General features: G+C 39.2%; 1 protein-coding gene across 9 annotated transcripts in view; it reads left to right on the plus strand.

Moving 5' to 3' along the window:
- Window positions 1-13,232, plus strand: part of ZNF385B (zinc finger protein 385B) — a 176,797-nt gene extending 163,565 nt beyond the window's left edge. For 8 of the 9 annotated variants that reach the window (XM_082763131.1, XM_082763130.1, XM_082763133.1 and 5 more), the window contains 4 exons: window positions 6,918-7,163; window positions 8,761-8,939; window positions 10,080-10,181; window positions 11,777-13,232. In XM_082763131.1, coding sequence (XP_082619257.1) covers window positions 6,918-7,163; window positions 8,761-8,939; window positions 10,080-10,181; window positions 11,777-11,995 — 746 coding nt within the window. In that variant the 3' untranslated portion in view covers window positions 11,996-13,232. The remainder of the gene's footprint in view (window positions 1-6,917; window positions 7,164-8,760; window positions 8,940-10,079; window positions 10,182-11,776) is intronic. The other variant, XM_082763134.1, reaches the window with a different exon arrangement.
- The last annotated feature ends 4,726 nt before the right edge of the window (window positions 13,233-17,958 follow it).

Here is a 17,958-nt window from a genome sequence, read left to right on the forward strand (position 1 = left end):
TTGGCTGCCACACCAATGCGTATGTTGGTGACCTGTTCTGTCTCCTGTGATTTCATATATGTCTGTCTGCAGCTGTGATCTCTGCTTTTAAACTGTTGATCATTTGGTCTGGCGACTGTCTTGCTGTTATGTGCAGAAACCTTGGAACGGCAAGGTCAAATGAAAAGCTGCAGTAATACCAACTAACTGGCCTCTTTTTAGCATTGTCAGTGGCTTTATAAAGGAGAGTAGGAAGAAACTAAGTTTCACTTAGTTTTGTGTCAGATATGCCAACAATCTAAAATATCGAGTTTTAACTGAGTTAGAATTTTATCTTTCAATAAATACATTTTTACTCTGCCTTTAGTAAGAACAATTTAACAACAACTATTAGTTTTTCAGCAAAATTTCTTGGATTCTATATGGGTGTAATTAATATAACTTAGTTTACCTTTGCTATGCACTTGATAAGGTTGTATAAGTTGTTGTATAAATATTTATACAACAGTCTAACAACGTGATTGATCTCCTTGTCTCATTCTGCAGTCACTGAATGCTTCAAAGGTTGTTTAATGCAGCCCAATTGTCATAGTCATATTTGGAGCTGTTGAAATTACAGGGAGAACCTGAAAGATGGTTTCCCTAAGTACAGCTCTGCTTGTTTGGGAGATATGCCTGCTTTACCTCAGAGTCTCAAATAGTCTAAAAAATAAGCACTTCAGGTTAATACTGGTGCCCAGTCACACAGTCCATGTGAACTCAGGGCTGTCGTACCTCTTTGCACCTCATTTCTAGTGACAACCTAAAGCTATTCAAAGTTGTAAAACCCATAAATAAAACAGAAACTCTTCCTTTCAGAAATCACTTTCGTTATTGTTGTTACCATAGGAAACTCCATAGTCAGAAATTAATATAAGGTGGTCAGAATCATCAAGCTATCCAAGTTCTTTAAAGCTGTTCCATCAGCAGTGATGTGGTGTAGCATAGAGCTGTAAATAAGGCTGATACTGCCAGAGGCTTTGCACTTAACCGTGCATCATCTGTTCTCTGGTAGCATGGCACTGATAACCACTCAGTGATCAAGCTGTGCTTTAGTTTGTTCCTTGTGTGTCTCCTAACATAGCCACTTGAGGCTGGAAGTTGCACTGGAAATTGCACAACTGTTTCTTTTAGGTTCTTCAAGATGAAAGGGACCATAAGTATTTCAGGTATTTACTATTTTCTTACTTTTATAAAAGAGAATCAAAAATATCTAGACTACCAGAAACAGTTTTTCCAGTTTTGCTCTTTTCCAGGATGGAAGTACGCTTTGTTCTTTGAGAAGGTGAAAACTATATAATAATAATATAATCTTTCATAAAATCTAATCTCAATTTGTGGGATGAGAAATTAGCAAATTCCTCAAAAGAGCTCTGGTGCAGGGCTGTGTAGAGCAGCAGTGGCCACTTTACAACTGGTGTACTGTGTTTTGGTTGTAGCCTTAGTTTGTGTAAGTACTACTTAGTTTGTGTAAGGCTACAGCTCATCTGGGTGATGCCAGGTATGACCAAGTAACAAAGATAAGTGTGAAGCATACATACACACACGCAGAAATGTATTCTCAGTAAATAGTACATTGTTACTTCTGAGCAGATTTATTTAAGTATAGGTAGAAAATGTACATGACAGTTCTGTAAGGGTTATTAGGATTGTAGCAGTACTCTCTACCTAAAAGCTTTTGGTATATGTGATGGAAAGGGCTTCTGCAGGTGTATCCCATACATAATCTAAATCTTGGATAACCTGTAAATTTTATTTCAGTTGCTATTTGAACAAGCTTGTGAAGCAGAAGTTTATTGCAAATATATGTTATGTACATCTTCAGTGATAAAAACTGTAGGTAGGCATGTTGTAGGATGTAAGTAGAAATAGCTATTATTGATACAGAAAACTGGTATCATTTGAATTTCTAGGTTTATACACGAGTTTTATAATTCTGCTTGTTTTTATTTTTATTAGGAATCTGGATTAAGAAACATGAATTTTAATTTATTTCTCCATTAAAAACAGCACCTATATTTTCATCATAAATTCCAAGTGAAAACTTCTATCTATTGTGTATGGAAATCATCACTCACACTGAAGAGAAAAAAATAAAATTTTATATATATATATATAGTGATTTCCTAGCTGTAAAAAGCAAGACCTATTTAGTACATTTTCGTATGGTAAGAGACCATTTTAAAATATAAATTTCTAAGGTACAGATATACATATATTATAAAATTATAAACACTTGACACAAATTACAAAGTAAGCAAAGTGATTTCTCTTAAAAGTACCTTGTTAACTAAACTGCTTAAATAAATGATGAAATGGTTAGGGGAAAAAAAATTGTGTTGTTTTCTGTATGGCCTGCACTGATGGTCAGTCTGTGCATGGGGATGGAGCATTGACGTGCCATTATTAGGAACCAGGAGAGGATACAACTGCACAAAGGAAATGCAGGTTGAGTGTCACAGGGAAGAAGTTGTATGGTAGTGGCTTTGCCCCGTCTTGAGCTCTGTAACAGCAACAGTAGTGAGAGAAACATGAACTACACAGGGCGGTACGTCACTTGGACTGGTAGGGAGCTAGAACCGGTTAGATTTAAGGCTGTCAGATGTTATCCTATGCTGTTTTCTAACTTGGATACATAAAGCCAAAATTTTTAACTACTAATTAAATAAATAAGTCTTGAATTCTAACGGTGCTGACGCAGACATGAGGCAAACAACCACAAATATATGAAAACAACTTCAAAGCAGAATTGAAACAATGTAAGTAGGCAACAAGAGCATTGGTATTACTAAGCCCAAAGCAATACTTAATTAGCTTGCTTTATTTTTTCCTTGGGCTCTATTTCAAAATAAATTCAGGCTTCAGTAAGAGCTAAAATGAAACACTGATTTATTTCTCTGGAGTCCTGAGGAAAAGGCAGACTTAATTAAAAGACAGAAATTTAACACAAATGAAGTATGGCCTTCTGTCTGGAAAACAAACATAGTCCAGTACAGTGCAGCAGTACGAATTAGATTTTCAATGGACTCCTTGCATGTGAGTTGTGATGTGGGCATTTCAAGTTAACCCTGGGTCAGACTGAATCACAGCTGCAGCTTGCTGGGAGGAGACTGACACCGTCTGGGTCTTCTGATTCCAGTTCCCTTCTGAGGAGCTGTAGGATGATGATCTTCCTGCTTTCTATATATATATATATGATCTGCATTTCCTGTGCTTTGCACAGTTGAATACTTGGTAGGCATTTGTCTCAAACAAAACTGTAGGTAATGGTGTTTTGAATTCTGTAGACTGAAAACAATAAGTTATTATCCAAAGCCCATTTGGGGAAGTGCAATTGTCTGATTTAGAAGGCAGGAAAAAAAAACCTTGCCCCACTGCAGTGATAAATATGTACTTAGCTCACTGAACTTTCTGTGGGAGTTAAACTGTCTAATAACCTTCCAATTACGACTTTTGAAGATGTTCTGCATTAAACACTTAAAACAGTGGAAGGAAACATCAACTTATATAGAGGCATGTATCTCTCCATATAAACACACAGGCACATGGAGCTGATCAGTGTGAGGAAGCTCTCCAAATGATACAATTACTATGTGAACTGTAGTTCTTTCCAAAAGCCCAGACAGTGGCAGAATTTTGCCCAGCTGGATGCTGCTAACTTCTCTCTAGCTTTCCAGAAGTTTTCTCGTCATCCCGTTATGCATTATATACCCTAGAATTGCTTTGTATTATGAAGAGTGAAAACACTGTAAACCTTGGGAATATTTTAAATATTGACATACTACATCTGCTGGCATTTGAGCCTCAGAACTAAATATCCCTTAATGGTGGCTGGCGAAGTGAGGAGAAATGGAAAATGAAATCTAGCATTTTTCAATCAGCTTTTAAATTCAGCAATGGAAAGCTGTCACTCTCTGATGGTGATTGGTGACCTGTGTAAAATGGATCTTTCTCCGTTGTTTAGGATCCTACTTTACAGGCGCTTAATGGCAAAATCCACAACTGGAAATCTGTTCCTCTGTGTAACAGAGGGGTTGCAGAACAGACCTGTGCAGTGCCTGCACATGGGGCAGTGAGGGCCACCCCTCTCTGCTGGGCTCCTCTGCTGGGCAAGCCCATCTCAGTCTCCAGGGAGTGTTTCAAAACCACCAAGCACCAAACTTACATCAATAAATAAATAAATAAATAATGGGAAACAATATAAGACAGACCAAGTAGAAGTATAGTTTATATATACACTAACATAAGACTTGCAGTTCTGTAAGTGTATTTTTCTTTTATGGCCTGAAAGGCAAAATACCAAAGAACCTTCCTCTGCTTGAGTCAGGCCCCTACACATTTGGACATGATGCCTCTTGCAGTCTGGCAGTTTATCACATAGAACAACAACAAGAAATCTATTATCCTGTAATGTGAACTCACAAATGGCAGCAATTCAGAACGCTTTCCCTGTAGATATTAGCACTGCTGAGAACTTTCCATACTGAAAACTCTTTAATTTAGCATGTTAGCAGATGTAATTTATCAAAACCCTTAATTTTATGTATGCTCACAAGTCATATGCTGTTTGAGGTTTTTGCAGATGTAACTGATTACTACAGTGACATTAAAATTGAATAGTCTATGAACTGTGATTTAACATTGCTTTCTTTTGTCATACATTATCAATCAAAATACTTTCAGAATCTGGCTTTATCATATATTCAGTCCTAATAGCAGGCTTCATACTTGATCATTTTATGTCCTGTATATTTCATATTGTTTAATTTCAAAGTATTTTTATAGCTATTTTAAAAAATAATCAATTCTTTTATTAGAATTTCCTTTCTGCTGTTTTTTAACAATTTAAAATTGATGTACTGCAATGCACTTCTGGGAAATATGCCAAAACCCATGCATTTTGAGTATCAAAATGCCTGTTCACAGTTCACACGTGCTCTCAATTTCTTGTAGGGGATACAATCCTGTTTTCAGAATTCTTGGTAATGCAGCATTGGGATGATGCACAGAGTGATGTTACAACAGAGTCTGGTAGCTGTAAACATATTTCAAGGAGCAGTATTTAAAAATAACTGAGTGTTCAAAATAGAACCTAGCTTTTTAATTGGTTCAACACATTTTAAAATATGCCATAGGTTTCAGATGGGATATAAGTAATTTTGAAGAGGTTGCTGTTAAGTGATTGTACTTAGACATTGGTTCCTGTTGCAGTTACTTAATACTTTAGGGTTCTTTTGAATCTGAAGGACATCAAAACGTCACATCTTAACCAGAAGAAACTGTCATGTAAGTCAAGACAGAATCTAGCAGTGGTCATAAAGAATGACTAAGGACATTATTTATACAAGCCATTTAAATATTAATTGCAGTGGGTGAATGAATAAGAAATGCTCTCCTCATCCCTTTCCAGATTTTCTTCTCTGAAGTAGAGGGAACAGTCATCTTGTGGACTTAGAGAAATGACAGTACTAATAAATTTGTGGTATTCCTCACTAGAGATTAAGTGTTTTGAAGTATAAAGTATAAATGATGTGCATGGAAAAAAAAATACAATGTAAAAGTAGCTATATGAGTTTCTAATTTGTTCTGATAAAACAAGAAAGAAACATTAATTTTGAGAAGATGCTAATCTGCATCATCATATACATATTACTTTATGCACTTTATCCCATACGTTTTGTATCATGTCCTATTTGGGCTTGTGATGCAAGTGATGGAACTATGATTAATCCTAAATGTAGAGCTGGCCTTTGATACTGCATAAATCTCAGAGATACAGAAATGTCTAGGCTGATATTGGTTGGTCTTTAATAAAATTAGATCTATAGTCCTTTTCTATATATTTAAAAAATAATAAAAAAAAAATATCTTAAAATGCAAACTGGCAGATGCTACTGTTATTTAATAGAATTGAAACTTTGTCATCTTTTGTTCCACTGATGGTGGCAGTTTGTTCAGTGATAACAGGTCTCAGGCTTTCATTTCATGTGTCCATTTTGTCAGGGCTGCTCATACCAACAACACTGCACTTTTTCCCCCTCTCATCCCTTGTACTTTATAGGTGAGCTGGTACCAGTATAGCTTGTGGTCAGGAGGACTGCAACTGAATAACTTAAAATGCAATGAGTTCTTGTAGACAACACGTACGCAAGGACAATTTGAATATTGGCTCTGGTTCAAAGTTCCTCTTTAGACACATTTAAGATATTTAATCTCTCTGCCTTGTGATTACCATCTGTAAAATGAAGTAATACCTGCCTACCTGTCTCATAAGAGGACAGATTATTGATTCATGGTTGAGAAGTGATAAAGGAATATGCTGAATGCACATCAGAGCCATCAGATCTCCGGATATGTGGGGAATAGTTCTTGGAAAAATCTAAAAATATTAACAGCTGTGCTCATGTGTATAGTGTAGCACCATACTCAACCCTAGCTGAATGGAGGGATATCATATGCCAAGACAGTGCTGGAGCCTTTGAGTGTCCTCCCAGTGACTTTGAGAAATTCGAGCCATTCCAAAGACAATACATTGCTTTTTGGGAGTATTTTTGTAATCCCCAGTACAAAGCCTCATGTGTTTCTAAGCACTCTTCACTCTTTAACCCTGGCTGCCTTTGAGCTTTCTTGGGCTCCTTTCAGCTGGACAGAGCTGCAGCATGACAGCAACAGCAGCTGGCATGACTTTGTTGAAGTCATTGGTAATGGTAAACTTAAAAGCAGGAAAGTCATTACACACATTTTGTGGTTGGATTTTAACAAGATTTCAAGGATGCTGCTGTCCTGTATAAAATTGGATGACTTAGGCCCCTGTTGTGTTAGCTTCACTAAAACCACAGGACTATTGCTGTATGATTGTTTGTGCGCAGCATATTTGACAGATATTTTGATTCTTTTAGAAGACAAAGGGAAAGCAAAAACCAATAGTGCAAGTCAGAATTCCAGTACAGAAGCGGGTGCTTTTCTTCCAAAGCCTGGAGCAGCAGCAGCGGCACTTGTAACACCTGCATCATCCTCCAAGAGCACAAATGGGGCTCCTAGCACAGTGTCTGAGTCAGAAGAGGAAAAAGCCAAAAAACTACTTTACTGTTCATTATGCAAAGTGGCTGTAAATTCTCTGTCACAACTAGAAGCACACAATACAGGTGAGTAGGTACACAACGTGAGTTTTGTGTTAATTTCCAAAAATTCAAGGTAAAAACTGGCTTTCTGATACCATGGTAGCCAGAATTCACTGAAGAGTCTTTTAGTTAAAATTTACAATGGCAAGTTGCTAAAACTTTTGTGTTAATGGCAATTTGATGTGTGATGTTTGATATTTTATTAAAGCTCTCTATAAATTTTGGAACTGTCTGTCAAGTACTCTATAAGCTTTTAGCTGACAATATCCCTACAGTTCATGTTACTTTGTCATACTCCATGATATCTCCATTGTGGTTTCTGTAGCACCAAGGTTTCTAAAATATCAGTTCTGTATCTCTTTCATATTTGAGCTGTCTGTCTCTGGTGTCTGCTTTTGGCTGGCACAATTTTTAGTAACTTTTGTTATTTGATATTTTTGCTATTTTTAGTGTGGGCTCCTTAAATTTCCTAGATGTCCTAGAATCTTTGGATTATTGAGAATCAGCTATGCTCTCCTCATTCCTCTCATAAATCTTTTAAAAGGCCACAAGCAGCAATCTCTAATGTACTCTGGCTGCTCTGTGATGTGCTGGTGATGTAAAGCTTGTTAACAAACCATTGAAGCTGGTTTTACAGCTGTAATCCATTTTTGAAATGGCGAAAGCAGCCACTTCTTCCAAATCGGGGATACTTATTGCAGTCTCCATCACCGCCACCACCTCTGATGACAAGCTGTGGTAATAACTGTGTGCCTGTACAGTCTCTCATTTTACACCTTCCTGGATGGTCCCACAGTCACCATTCTGTTTTAATTATTAAAATTCTTAGAAATATGTGCTGCTCTTAAATCTGCCTTCCTCCACTTCAGCAGAAGTCAGTATAGATTTATTTCTGAGGCACCTGTACTAGAGAAATTGCTATGATGGCCTGTGCATAAAAGTTTTCTCAAAGAGATTAATCCAGAAAACTCCTGTCTCTGGTTAGTATAGTCTTTCTTTACACCTCAAGTTTCAGGGTGACCAGGACCTCCAAAATCATATAGATTCAGGGGAAATCTTTAAGATAAGTATTTCCTCATTGACCGTTTATCAGTTCCCACATTTAAAGCCAAAGGTTGAATTCTGGCCCTGGGTAAATCCTTGGAAAAAAAAAAATGAATCCAAGTAACAGAGCCAATATACCATGCAGTCTCTTTTTCTTCCACATATCATCCATCTGTATTGTGGCTGCTGGCTTAGTCACAAATTCACAGATTTTGAATGATCCCTCTGGTTTTTCTCTTGGCTAATGTCCTTTTCATACTGTGATCCACTAGCTTCTGGATTTTGTTCGAAGGGTTTTGGCAAACCAGGTCATGCAGCCACACACTGCCCCCACACAGGAGCCAGCAGCCCAGTCTCCCTGCAACTCCTTTCTGTACAAATGCTTCTGTTGTGCTTCCCCTTGGACTGAGGAAGTGGGAACAATGCTGACCAAAAGCAAGGTCTTTGTTAATCCTGACCTGTGGTAGTTCTGATTATTCTGTCTTGAAAATAAATGTGTTACAAGAAGTGCCATGGCTAATGGACAAGGTTTTATGATGCTGGTCAGTAATTCATCTTCAACCTGTGTGCCCATTAGGCTCCAAGCACAAGACAATGGTCGAGGCTCGAAATGGTGCTGGCCCCATTAAGTCTTACCCTAGACCTGGATCCCGGCTGAAGGTTCAGAATGGCAATAAAGGCTCAGGACTGCAGAACAAGACATTTCATTGTGAAATCTGCGATGTCCATGTTAATTCAGAAATTCAACTTAAACAGGTAGTTTGTGTGTGTCTGAGGCTTAAATCTCTTGTTGTTAGTTATGTTGCAATATTATAGGTGGGATATAGATCTGTGTGAAGATATTTTTCCATAAAATGAACTTCTACGAAGTATTTCTTTTCCATCACCCCACAAATATTTCTAAATATCCATTGAATTCACCTAATTGTTACAACTGAGAAAAAAAAAGTGTGGGGGGGGGGAAGGTGACTTGAGAGTTGTAAAGCAGAGGTGGACAAAATGTCACTATCAATTAATAGCACAGTAGATCTAGTTTAAAAGTTTTCTGTGGCTCAAGAAATTTTAACTTTGGTCCCCCAACAACCAGAAATCCTGGGCTGAGGTTCTCTGAATTCCTGTTTTGGTTCTGGTTTAATCTGTTGGGATATTTTTTAATAATCTTTGAATACAAGAGGGAGAATGTGACTTGAATCTATTGGTTTAGGACAATCAGTGGGAGGGTAATACCAGGGATATGTCTCAACTGTGTGGAGCACCCCTATAATTAGCACTGCAATATCAGCATAGCTGCATGAAGATGCAGCTCTGCCCTGACCAAGCCAATGAGCCCTGGGTTCAGAGCAATGCAATACAAATTTGTTGTTTCTGATACCCAAACTGGAATCTCCAACTGGATGGTGCTGTGCTGTGTGAACCTGTGCTCTCCTTCACAGTTATTTCAGTTATCTCTAAGACAGTATTAAATTGCATGGTGTACACATATCCCTGGGTACTGGTTCTTCCTTCAGTTAATAATGAATTATTTATGCAACTGAACAGCATTAGAGAGACTGAAGTTCACCTCCTATGTCTGAATATCCTTATGACCTAGTGATTACCGCTTGGCCTGGTTCAAAGCTTCTCAAGTAGAAAACGGAAGTACTAACCAAAATACCAATAATTTGCAGAGCCTGTCTTGGATCACAGAATTCGCTGTATTCGATTAGTTTCTCATTCTCTGTTTGATGTGCTCCAAATGATTATGTTTAATTTAGCAAAACTCATCTTTGCTCTCTCTAAAGAACCTACTGTATCTTACAAACAGGGGCTTAGGCATACCCTGCTGATAAATCAGTCTGAAACTCAAAGTTGAGAAATGTTTAACCAGTTAATTAAATGTGAGAATATTTATTTCAGCACATTTCCAGCCGAAGGCATAAGGACAGAGTTGCAGGAAAGCCTATGAAACCTAAATATAGTCCTTACAACAAACTGCAGCGCAGCCCAAGTATTTTAGCAGTAAGTATTTTTTTTTCTCATCATTGTCTGTGTGAATTTGTGACCTTGGGGACTCCCACCACACAGAGACAGGAGCATGACAGACCTGACACTTGCACAGAGCTTCTCCCCCTGCAGGCTTGCTCTGTGCTGGGATCAGATTTGAAGATAGTTATGTATGCTGTCTGCCCCATCAAAGGCATGCAGACGACTCTGGGAGTGTTATTTACCTCTAGGAAGGAAGGAATAATCAGTGGGATGTGGAATGGGAACCACATGCCCTGTGGAAAGGTATCAGCTCTGTTGCATTGGTGCACTTCTTGAAGTCTGAAACATATATTCTTTCCAGGCACCTGAGATAACTCTCAGTTATGACAGATGCAATCAGGGAAAAGGACATATGATGTTAATATATAAAAATACTAATGCTCTATGTAGCAAAGCAGAGGGCTGAGCAGATGTATTATGTTGCTGAAAAAGAGTTATCAGTTCTTTAGGAGAATCGATTGCCTATCAGCATGCTTGGGTAGTGTCTGTCACTATCAAAACACCTTGCCTCCCTCTGTGCCCCCTGCTGTTCCCCTCTCACACCCATCTGCATTTCCAAGAATTCCTCAAGCTGGCTATGCCAGTCCAATGCAGCCTAAGTTCAGGCTGGCTGCAGCACAACACAGATTGTATGTTTATTTGCTCGTGACTCAGCCTGTATTCTATTCATTAAGGGAAAGTGCATGTCATCTATGGTGCAAAAACAAGTCATAGGCTGGAAAGAGAGACATGCAAATGTGTGTGCAAGAGTAAGCACTGAAAAGCCTTTAAAAGCTAAGCTACTAATGGGTCTCTCTAATTGTATAGAGGCAAATGAAAATGCTGAGGGCTTTTTGTGAGTCTCCCTATTCAATAACCTTTCCCATTTGTGTGCACCGTTTTATAATGTATCAGGTATGCAGAGGCCTCCACTAACAAAGGAAAGATGTGAGCATCTTTGCTCCACAAACATGTATGTGTTGTGATACCTGCCATTTTCAGTGAAACTGTATTGTATGTGTTTCTGGTTAGCTTTTTCACCACAAGGTAGTTCTGAGTGATAAGTTTCACCACAAGCTAAGCTGAGTGATATTTTTTTTCAAAAAAATGTATGGTGTTGATATTAAAATGTGTGTGTGTGTGTTGATAAGAACAGCTCTGCATCAGCAGGTAAAAAGATGGCTGAACTCTAGTATCAGCTTTCCAATCTGACCACTGGACATTTCTACAATTTATTTTTGCAAGTGAAAAACTTGACTTTTTACATTGAAGTCTTAGTTGTGGTTTATATATATATATATTTTTTTAATTATTTTTTTTTCAAACAGTAATGATTTATATAATTTACTCTTGCTCACTTGCAAATTGCGCTCCCTTCTAAACCTGCCTGACTGCCCTACTCTTGAGATTTGTGTGTTGTGGAATATAGTTCAGTTGCTTTAATTGCCTCAAGAGCAAGAGGGTAATGTGGGTGTCACCCCTGAGCAGCCAACACCATGCTCTGTGCATCAGGGTTCGTTCTTCCCCTATGAATGAATGGTCATGGGGAGAAATGTACTTCACTGCCCTTTTTGTTTGCTTTATTCCAGGCAAAACTTGCATTCCAGAAGGATATGATCAAGCCTCTGGCACCTGCATTTCTCTCCTCTCCGCTGGCGGCAGCTGCAGCAGTGTCATCTGCTCTGTCCCTCCCTCCCCGTCCCTCCACTTCCCTCTTCCAGGCACCAGCGATACCCCCAGCTCTCCTCCGGCCAGGCCATGGGCCCATCCGTGCAACACCCGCCTCGATACTTTTTGCACCGTACTGATTTGATCGATGTAAACAAGAGATAGCTATGGCCAGTAGAAAGGGTGAAAGAAAAGCAAGCAAGGGGTCTTTCTCTTTTGAAATGCCATTTGGTGTGACACCTCAACCCACTGCACCATAAAAGTCATCACTGATGGTACTGCATTTGGAGTCTAGACAGCTCTCTTTCTCAGTCTCTCTCTCTCTCTCTTTTAATCCAAATAGACAGTGATTTACTAAAAATTTAAATGCTCATAAAATTATATCATTAAAGATTCATGTATCTATTAATTATTATTTTTTGCAATGTGTATGACACACCTTGGAAACAAGGAACATGAAGTATTTTCCTGGCAGACTTGAAAACTAGGGTCTTCCTCGCTCACACTTATGTAAATAGCTCTCTGGAAACCAATGGGGTACAATCTAGCATGGAAAAAGATAGATGAGCCAAGTGCTTGATCGTGGGTAACATCTCAAAAATGAACTGTGTCCTTTTCTTTTCAATGTGCTCTTGTTGACAGGGATTGTATACTGTCCTAGGCCCCAGTACTGGTGTATCTTGTGTAGTACTGAAGATGTATCACGTCTGATTTTAAGGTTTTTAGTTTCTGTGCAGATGTTTGAACACAATGCAGCGCTAAAGTTTTGTTTTGTTTTGTTTTAATTCTTTCGTGTCACACTTTATTTAGAGAGATTAAAACTAGAAAGCCATATAACATATAGTTAAGATTACTACTTGTTTGCTACTTTTATTTAATTTATTTTTGTTGTTTCCTCACTGGTGTTGCTAAGCAATGTTTAAAGAGAAAAAAAAAAAAAAAAAAAGCTTTTCAATTGCACATTACCAGAGCTCACATGCATTGTTCAAGAAGACAATGGATCCATGTATTTGTACGTAAATATCCTTTTTCTTCATTTCTAACTAGTTTCCTTTGTAACGATGCTGCATAATGTTGTGGCTCCCTAATGCAATAATGTACAGAACATGAAATATTTATAATTGACTGTCTTATCTGTTTACTTATTATATTGCAGTAATGCCCCTCCTCTCTTCTTACCTCCCCAACCCTTTTATAAAGGTGATATCAATATGCAGTACTCAGACTGAAGTCATTATGTGACAATGGGGGAAAACATGGAAGAAAGGAACAAAAAAATATATATAGAATTAACTTTTAGAGCATCTTTATCTGCAATCCATAATAGTAAAATGTCTGTGTATTTTTTTAAATGTATCTTTTCAATAAAATAATAAGGAAAATATACATGCTTCTTGTGTTTATTTGTTGGTACAGAAGAAAACACTTGGAACAAACAAATTTAGCTAAAGGAGTCTTTAGGAGCAAGCAAAGCATTCAAGTTGCAATAAAGTATAATTACAGAACCTGTATTTACTTCCCTAATATCTTAATTTCTTTGCCTTGCTACATCCTGTTACAGCCTTTTCTGGGGCTTTTTTGCAGTAAGACTGTAAACATTCAGTATATCTGAGAGTTGGAGAAAGAGGCAGGAGAGCCAGGTGGGCGATAATGGTTTTTATTATTGCACCACCAATGTACTGTGACATGGTAATGCCATCTCTTGATGAGGTTAAGGATTAACTTTAAAGCCAGCCTGGGCATACCTGAGGCTGCAAGCAGGTTGCTTTGCAGCCAGGACTTGCTCTGAAGCATGGGCAGAGCAGGCAGCTGCTTGCCACAGCAGGCTGTTGAAGACAGGTGTTTGCGGAAGCTTTGAAATGATCCTTTTCCCTGCTGAAAAGCTTCATCTGCCCTGTAAAAATCCTTTCTTCATAACTACAAAGTGAAAAGTAAGGAGTTCAAGAGTAAAAAGACTTAACTATTGGTCCGACAGTACCACTGCAAGTCCATAAAGGCCAAGGAGTAAAAATGTCAGGTACTTTGCAATACAGAGTTTACAACCAATATATACCTCATAGTTGCAAGGCATTAGAGAGCATTTTCTGCAAATGTAATTCTGCCCAGTTTCCATTATTCAGTGGAACAGTCAACTGTGGTGTGAGAGGATAACTGGCTGGAGAACAACCTACAAATGGATAGGAAAGGGAGCCCAGGCTTTTACCATCCTCTGGGGAAGCAGCCATGGCTGTATTAATCTTGTAGTCAGTGAGAATTACAAGGTGGTACAGAGACACTCCTCCATGTGTACCTGTTTGTGTCTGATTTTGTAACTCATGCTCGGATGGAGTCAGGTTCAACCACTTGGCACTTCCAGAGGACTGCCTTGCATGAGGAACTGACTTCTGTTTGACATGAGGTACATTTACAGCAGCATGCATTTTAGTTGGATGTTCAGGAAACAGATGTTGTCCATGAATTAAAACATTATTTTGTCTGCTTTTTATAGCTTACTATTGTTCATAAGAAATCGAAAATAATTACTAGTTTCTGCCATTGGAAATGTTACCATATAAAATACAGAAAACCTGTGCTAAGGAGGGGACAGGTCAGTGATATGAAGATTTGTTGTAAAATTGATTTTTTCCAAGAATATGTTTCATGGGAGGAATATTTAGGTCACTGGGAATGAAACGCTCTGTCACATCATCCAGCAATGAGTGGAATTATTTAACCTGTGCAACACAAGGAGCTAAAAGACTGCAACTGTGACCCAAGGAGGACTGGTGTTCAGAGCCATATTCAAAGCCCTTTGTACTCTGCTGTGTTAGCTTACATTTTGTGCACTGTAGCTCCTTTTGCCACTAAAGTGTTGTCCATGACACACAGGATTGAGCATTTGAGATAATAATTAGACGATAAATGGCAAAGCCTCCCTTTATGCCTGCTGAGGTCTTTAATTTTGGAAATGAGCTCTAAATGAAGATTTTGTGTCAAACTTGTACAAAGGCCATCATCTGCTTTTTTGATCCGTTAGGATGTTTTCTCCTGAGGTGAAATTTCACAGGTAGCTGGCTATGTTTATTTATTTATTTATTTTAGCCAAGAACAGTTCTGAAATGTGTATTTACAGTGCAGTTGCCATTTTGAATAAATACACTGAACACACAAACCACGAGCTGATTGTTTTGGTAACAGGGTCTGATCCCCTCATAGGTCTGTTACTTCAGGTCTGTTCACTGCAGGAATCGTCACAGTGTGAAGGGGCACTAATGCTGGGCGCTTGCTCTACCTCTGGCTTGCAAGTTGTTCCTGTGCACGAAGCCAAGTTTGTGCCACCAGAAGAAGGCTTACAGTGGGCACTGTGTCAGCCAGGGATTGTCACCTGGCACTGCCATCTTCCTGCAACAGAAGGAGGATCCTGACTGGGCACAGGCACATCAGATGGGTTTCTTTGCTGCTGATGCATGTGGCTGGACCACAGTCCCTGTATTGCAAAAGATTTCTAGAAGGGCTATCAAACAGAGGATGTGGTCCGGTAGTCTATACAGATAAATGCTTTTAGGACAAAGAAATAAGATTGTTTATGACTGCTGCAGGATACTTGTGTGCCTCTCATTGCTGCAGTTCAGAAAACTAACAAAAATCTTTCCTTCTCAGTTTGGTCAGATGGCAGAAGAAAGAAGACAGAAGCTAGTGTACACACTACTCTGACCATATCACCACCTGAACCCCTATGATAACATTACACTGGGAATTAATTTCCATGTTCTGATGACCTAATAAACATTTCCTGTTAGAAGAAATTCTTTTATTAAAAACAAAATTACCTTATTTTTACACCTTTACTCTTGACCTATAAATTTTATGCTCAGAAGTTTTGCAAAGGATTTGTCACCTTTGTATCTAAAAAGGACATGGCTGTTTTAAGCTCTCCAGAAAGTATTTCACTATCTTTATGCACCTGGCAGCAACCCAGTGGGCCCCACTGTATGTTTTTGTACATCACCTTGAATAAGTGAGGTACTGTCCTGTTTATTCATGCTTGGTTGGAGAGTAAATCTCCACAGCTGTCACCTTCTGGTCACAGTGGTCATGATGATTTTCTTATGATACCTAGTATATTTTTTAACTGTTTTTCTTTCCTTTTTTTTTCTTTCTTCTTCTTATTGTTGTTTCAAGTGGCATCCTAAATATTCCCAAGTATTTATTGAAAAGAGCAGCATTTCAGGTGAAAGTGTATATTTTTAAGTATTTAAAATTCTTATATATAATGTTTGGGGATTAAAGTAAAATTGAGATACAAATGTTTCTCTTTGGTTTAGCAGCCTAGTCATGTTTATCTGTATTGCTGCAGTGTGGTGCTAGGCACTGTGCAGACCCAGTGAACCTGCACGTGCTGCAGAATGCTGACAGTGAACTGGTGCTGAGCATGAGGCATGGAGGAGGCTGTATCCAGCCTGTCGCCTTTGACAGGTTGCCATTGAGGGAGGTCCCCAGTGACCACAAAATGTTATACCCATCTTCAATAAAGTCAACAAGGAGGATCCAAGGATCTAGGCCTATGAAGACAAATAGTTTGGGACTAGCTGACATAGGTTTACCAAAGGCAAAATCATGCCAGGGCAGTCTGATGTTGTCCGTGATGAGATGACCGTTGAGGGGGAGAGCTGGGGATGCCACTACTTCACATTCAGGAAGGCACAACATGCTCATCAGCGACCTGTGCAATGGGATGAAGACCACCCTCAACAAATGTGTGGGTCATACCGTACAGGGGAGCCTGCTCTCCCAGGCAGAGGTCTGGGAGGGAAGGCTGCCATCCAGAGGGAAGGCTGCCATCCAGAGGGATCTGTGCAAGCTGTAGGAACAGTTGGACAAACGCCAGGTCCTACATCAGCTTCACCCCTGCAATACAGCAGCCCGGGGACCCCTCACCACAGCAGCTTTGCAGGACAGGGCCCTGGGGTGGTGGTAAACCCAAATTTTGTGGTGGACAACTTGAACACAAGTCTGCACTGCACCCTTGTGGCAGCAGGGCTTAACTGAAAACTGTGCTGCGTTAGCAAAACCATGGCCGGCTGGTTAAGGGACATGGTAACTCTCGTGTTGGTTACTTTTGAAGCTGTGCCTGGTTTCATTGTCCAGTTTGGGGCCCCTGACACAAGCGAGATGTTGCCAAATAGGAGCAAGTATAAGAGGTTAGGACGATGGTTAGGATATGCACGTGTGTTTTACAAGAGAGTGAGGTGAGATGGGTTTGCTGGGGATGGCAGTTCTCACTGCTGTCCCCAGATGTCCAATTGGTGGTTGTAGAGAAGAGCGACAGAGATTTCTCAGAGCAGCCCATAAAGGGTGAGAGGTGATGGTCACAAGCAGCAGGAAGGGATGTTCTGGCTGTATATAGGCAACAAGTTTTCACAGTAGAAGTGGAGCATGATGTCCAGGCAGGTTATTGCTGTGTCCAACCCTGGGGAAGCTCAGAGTGCAGCAGGTCACAAACCCTTGTACTTTGTGGTGCTGAATATACCGAGCATTCACAGCACAGTGGGACTGGCTATGAAGCGTTGACAAAATGAAGACAAGCATCTTATCTCTAATGGGATGAAAAAGGAGAGATTAAAAGAGGGTGTATATGGAAAGGTAAGAGTGAAAGTTACAGGGTTGGGAAATTATTTTTACTACAGGTTTGTGGCTACGTTCTGGAGGTTCTGAGGTTGTATTTTTCAATCTAGAAGAAGGGATATTGCAGTAATTGCAGCATGGTGTTTTTTGGGGCCTGGTGAGTTTTGCTAAAACAAATATGTTTTCACAGAGCTTAATTTGTTTAGGTGATATGAAACACTTTAACCTGAAATATTTTTTGCTGAAAAATTTCTTGCCAGTCTTGGTCACCTAATGTGTTTGCAGCCAAGCAACTTCCATTATTGCATCAAGTACCAGGACTAACACTGGTTCTGCATTTATTTCTCAGTAAGTGTGTTCTGGAGCAATTGACTGTTTTGTTTTTGAATTGTGTATTTATTTCGCACTCATCAGACCTAATAATAAAAGATTTATATAAAAATTAGTCATTTTTCTTTTAGGCATGGTCTATTAAAGGATGTGTTGGCAATGTAGCCAA

This window comes from Aythya marila (assembly GCF_965140915.1).
Source record: "Aythya marila genome assembly, chromosome: 6".
Lineage (NCBI taxonomy): Eukaryota > Metazoa > Chordata > Aves > Anseriformes > Anatidae > Aythya > Aythya marila.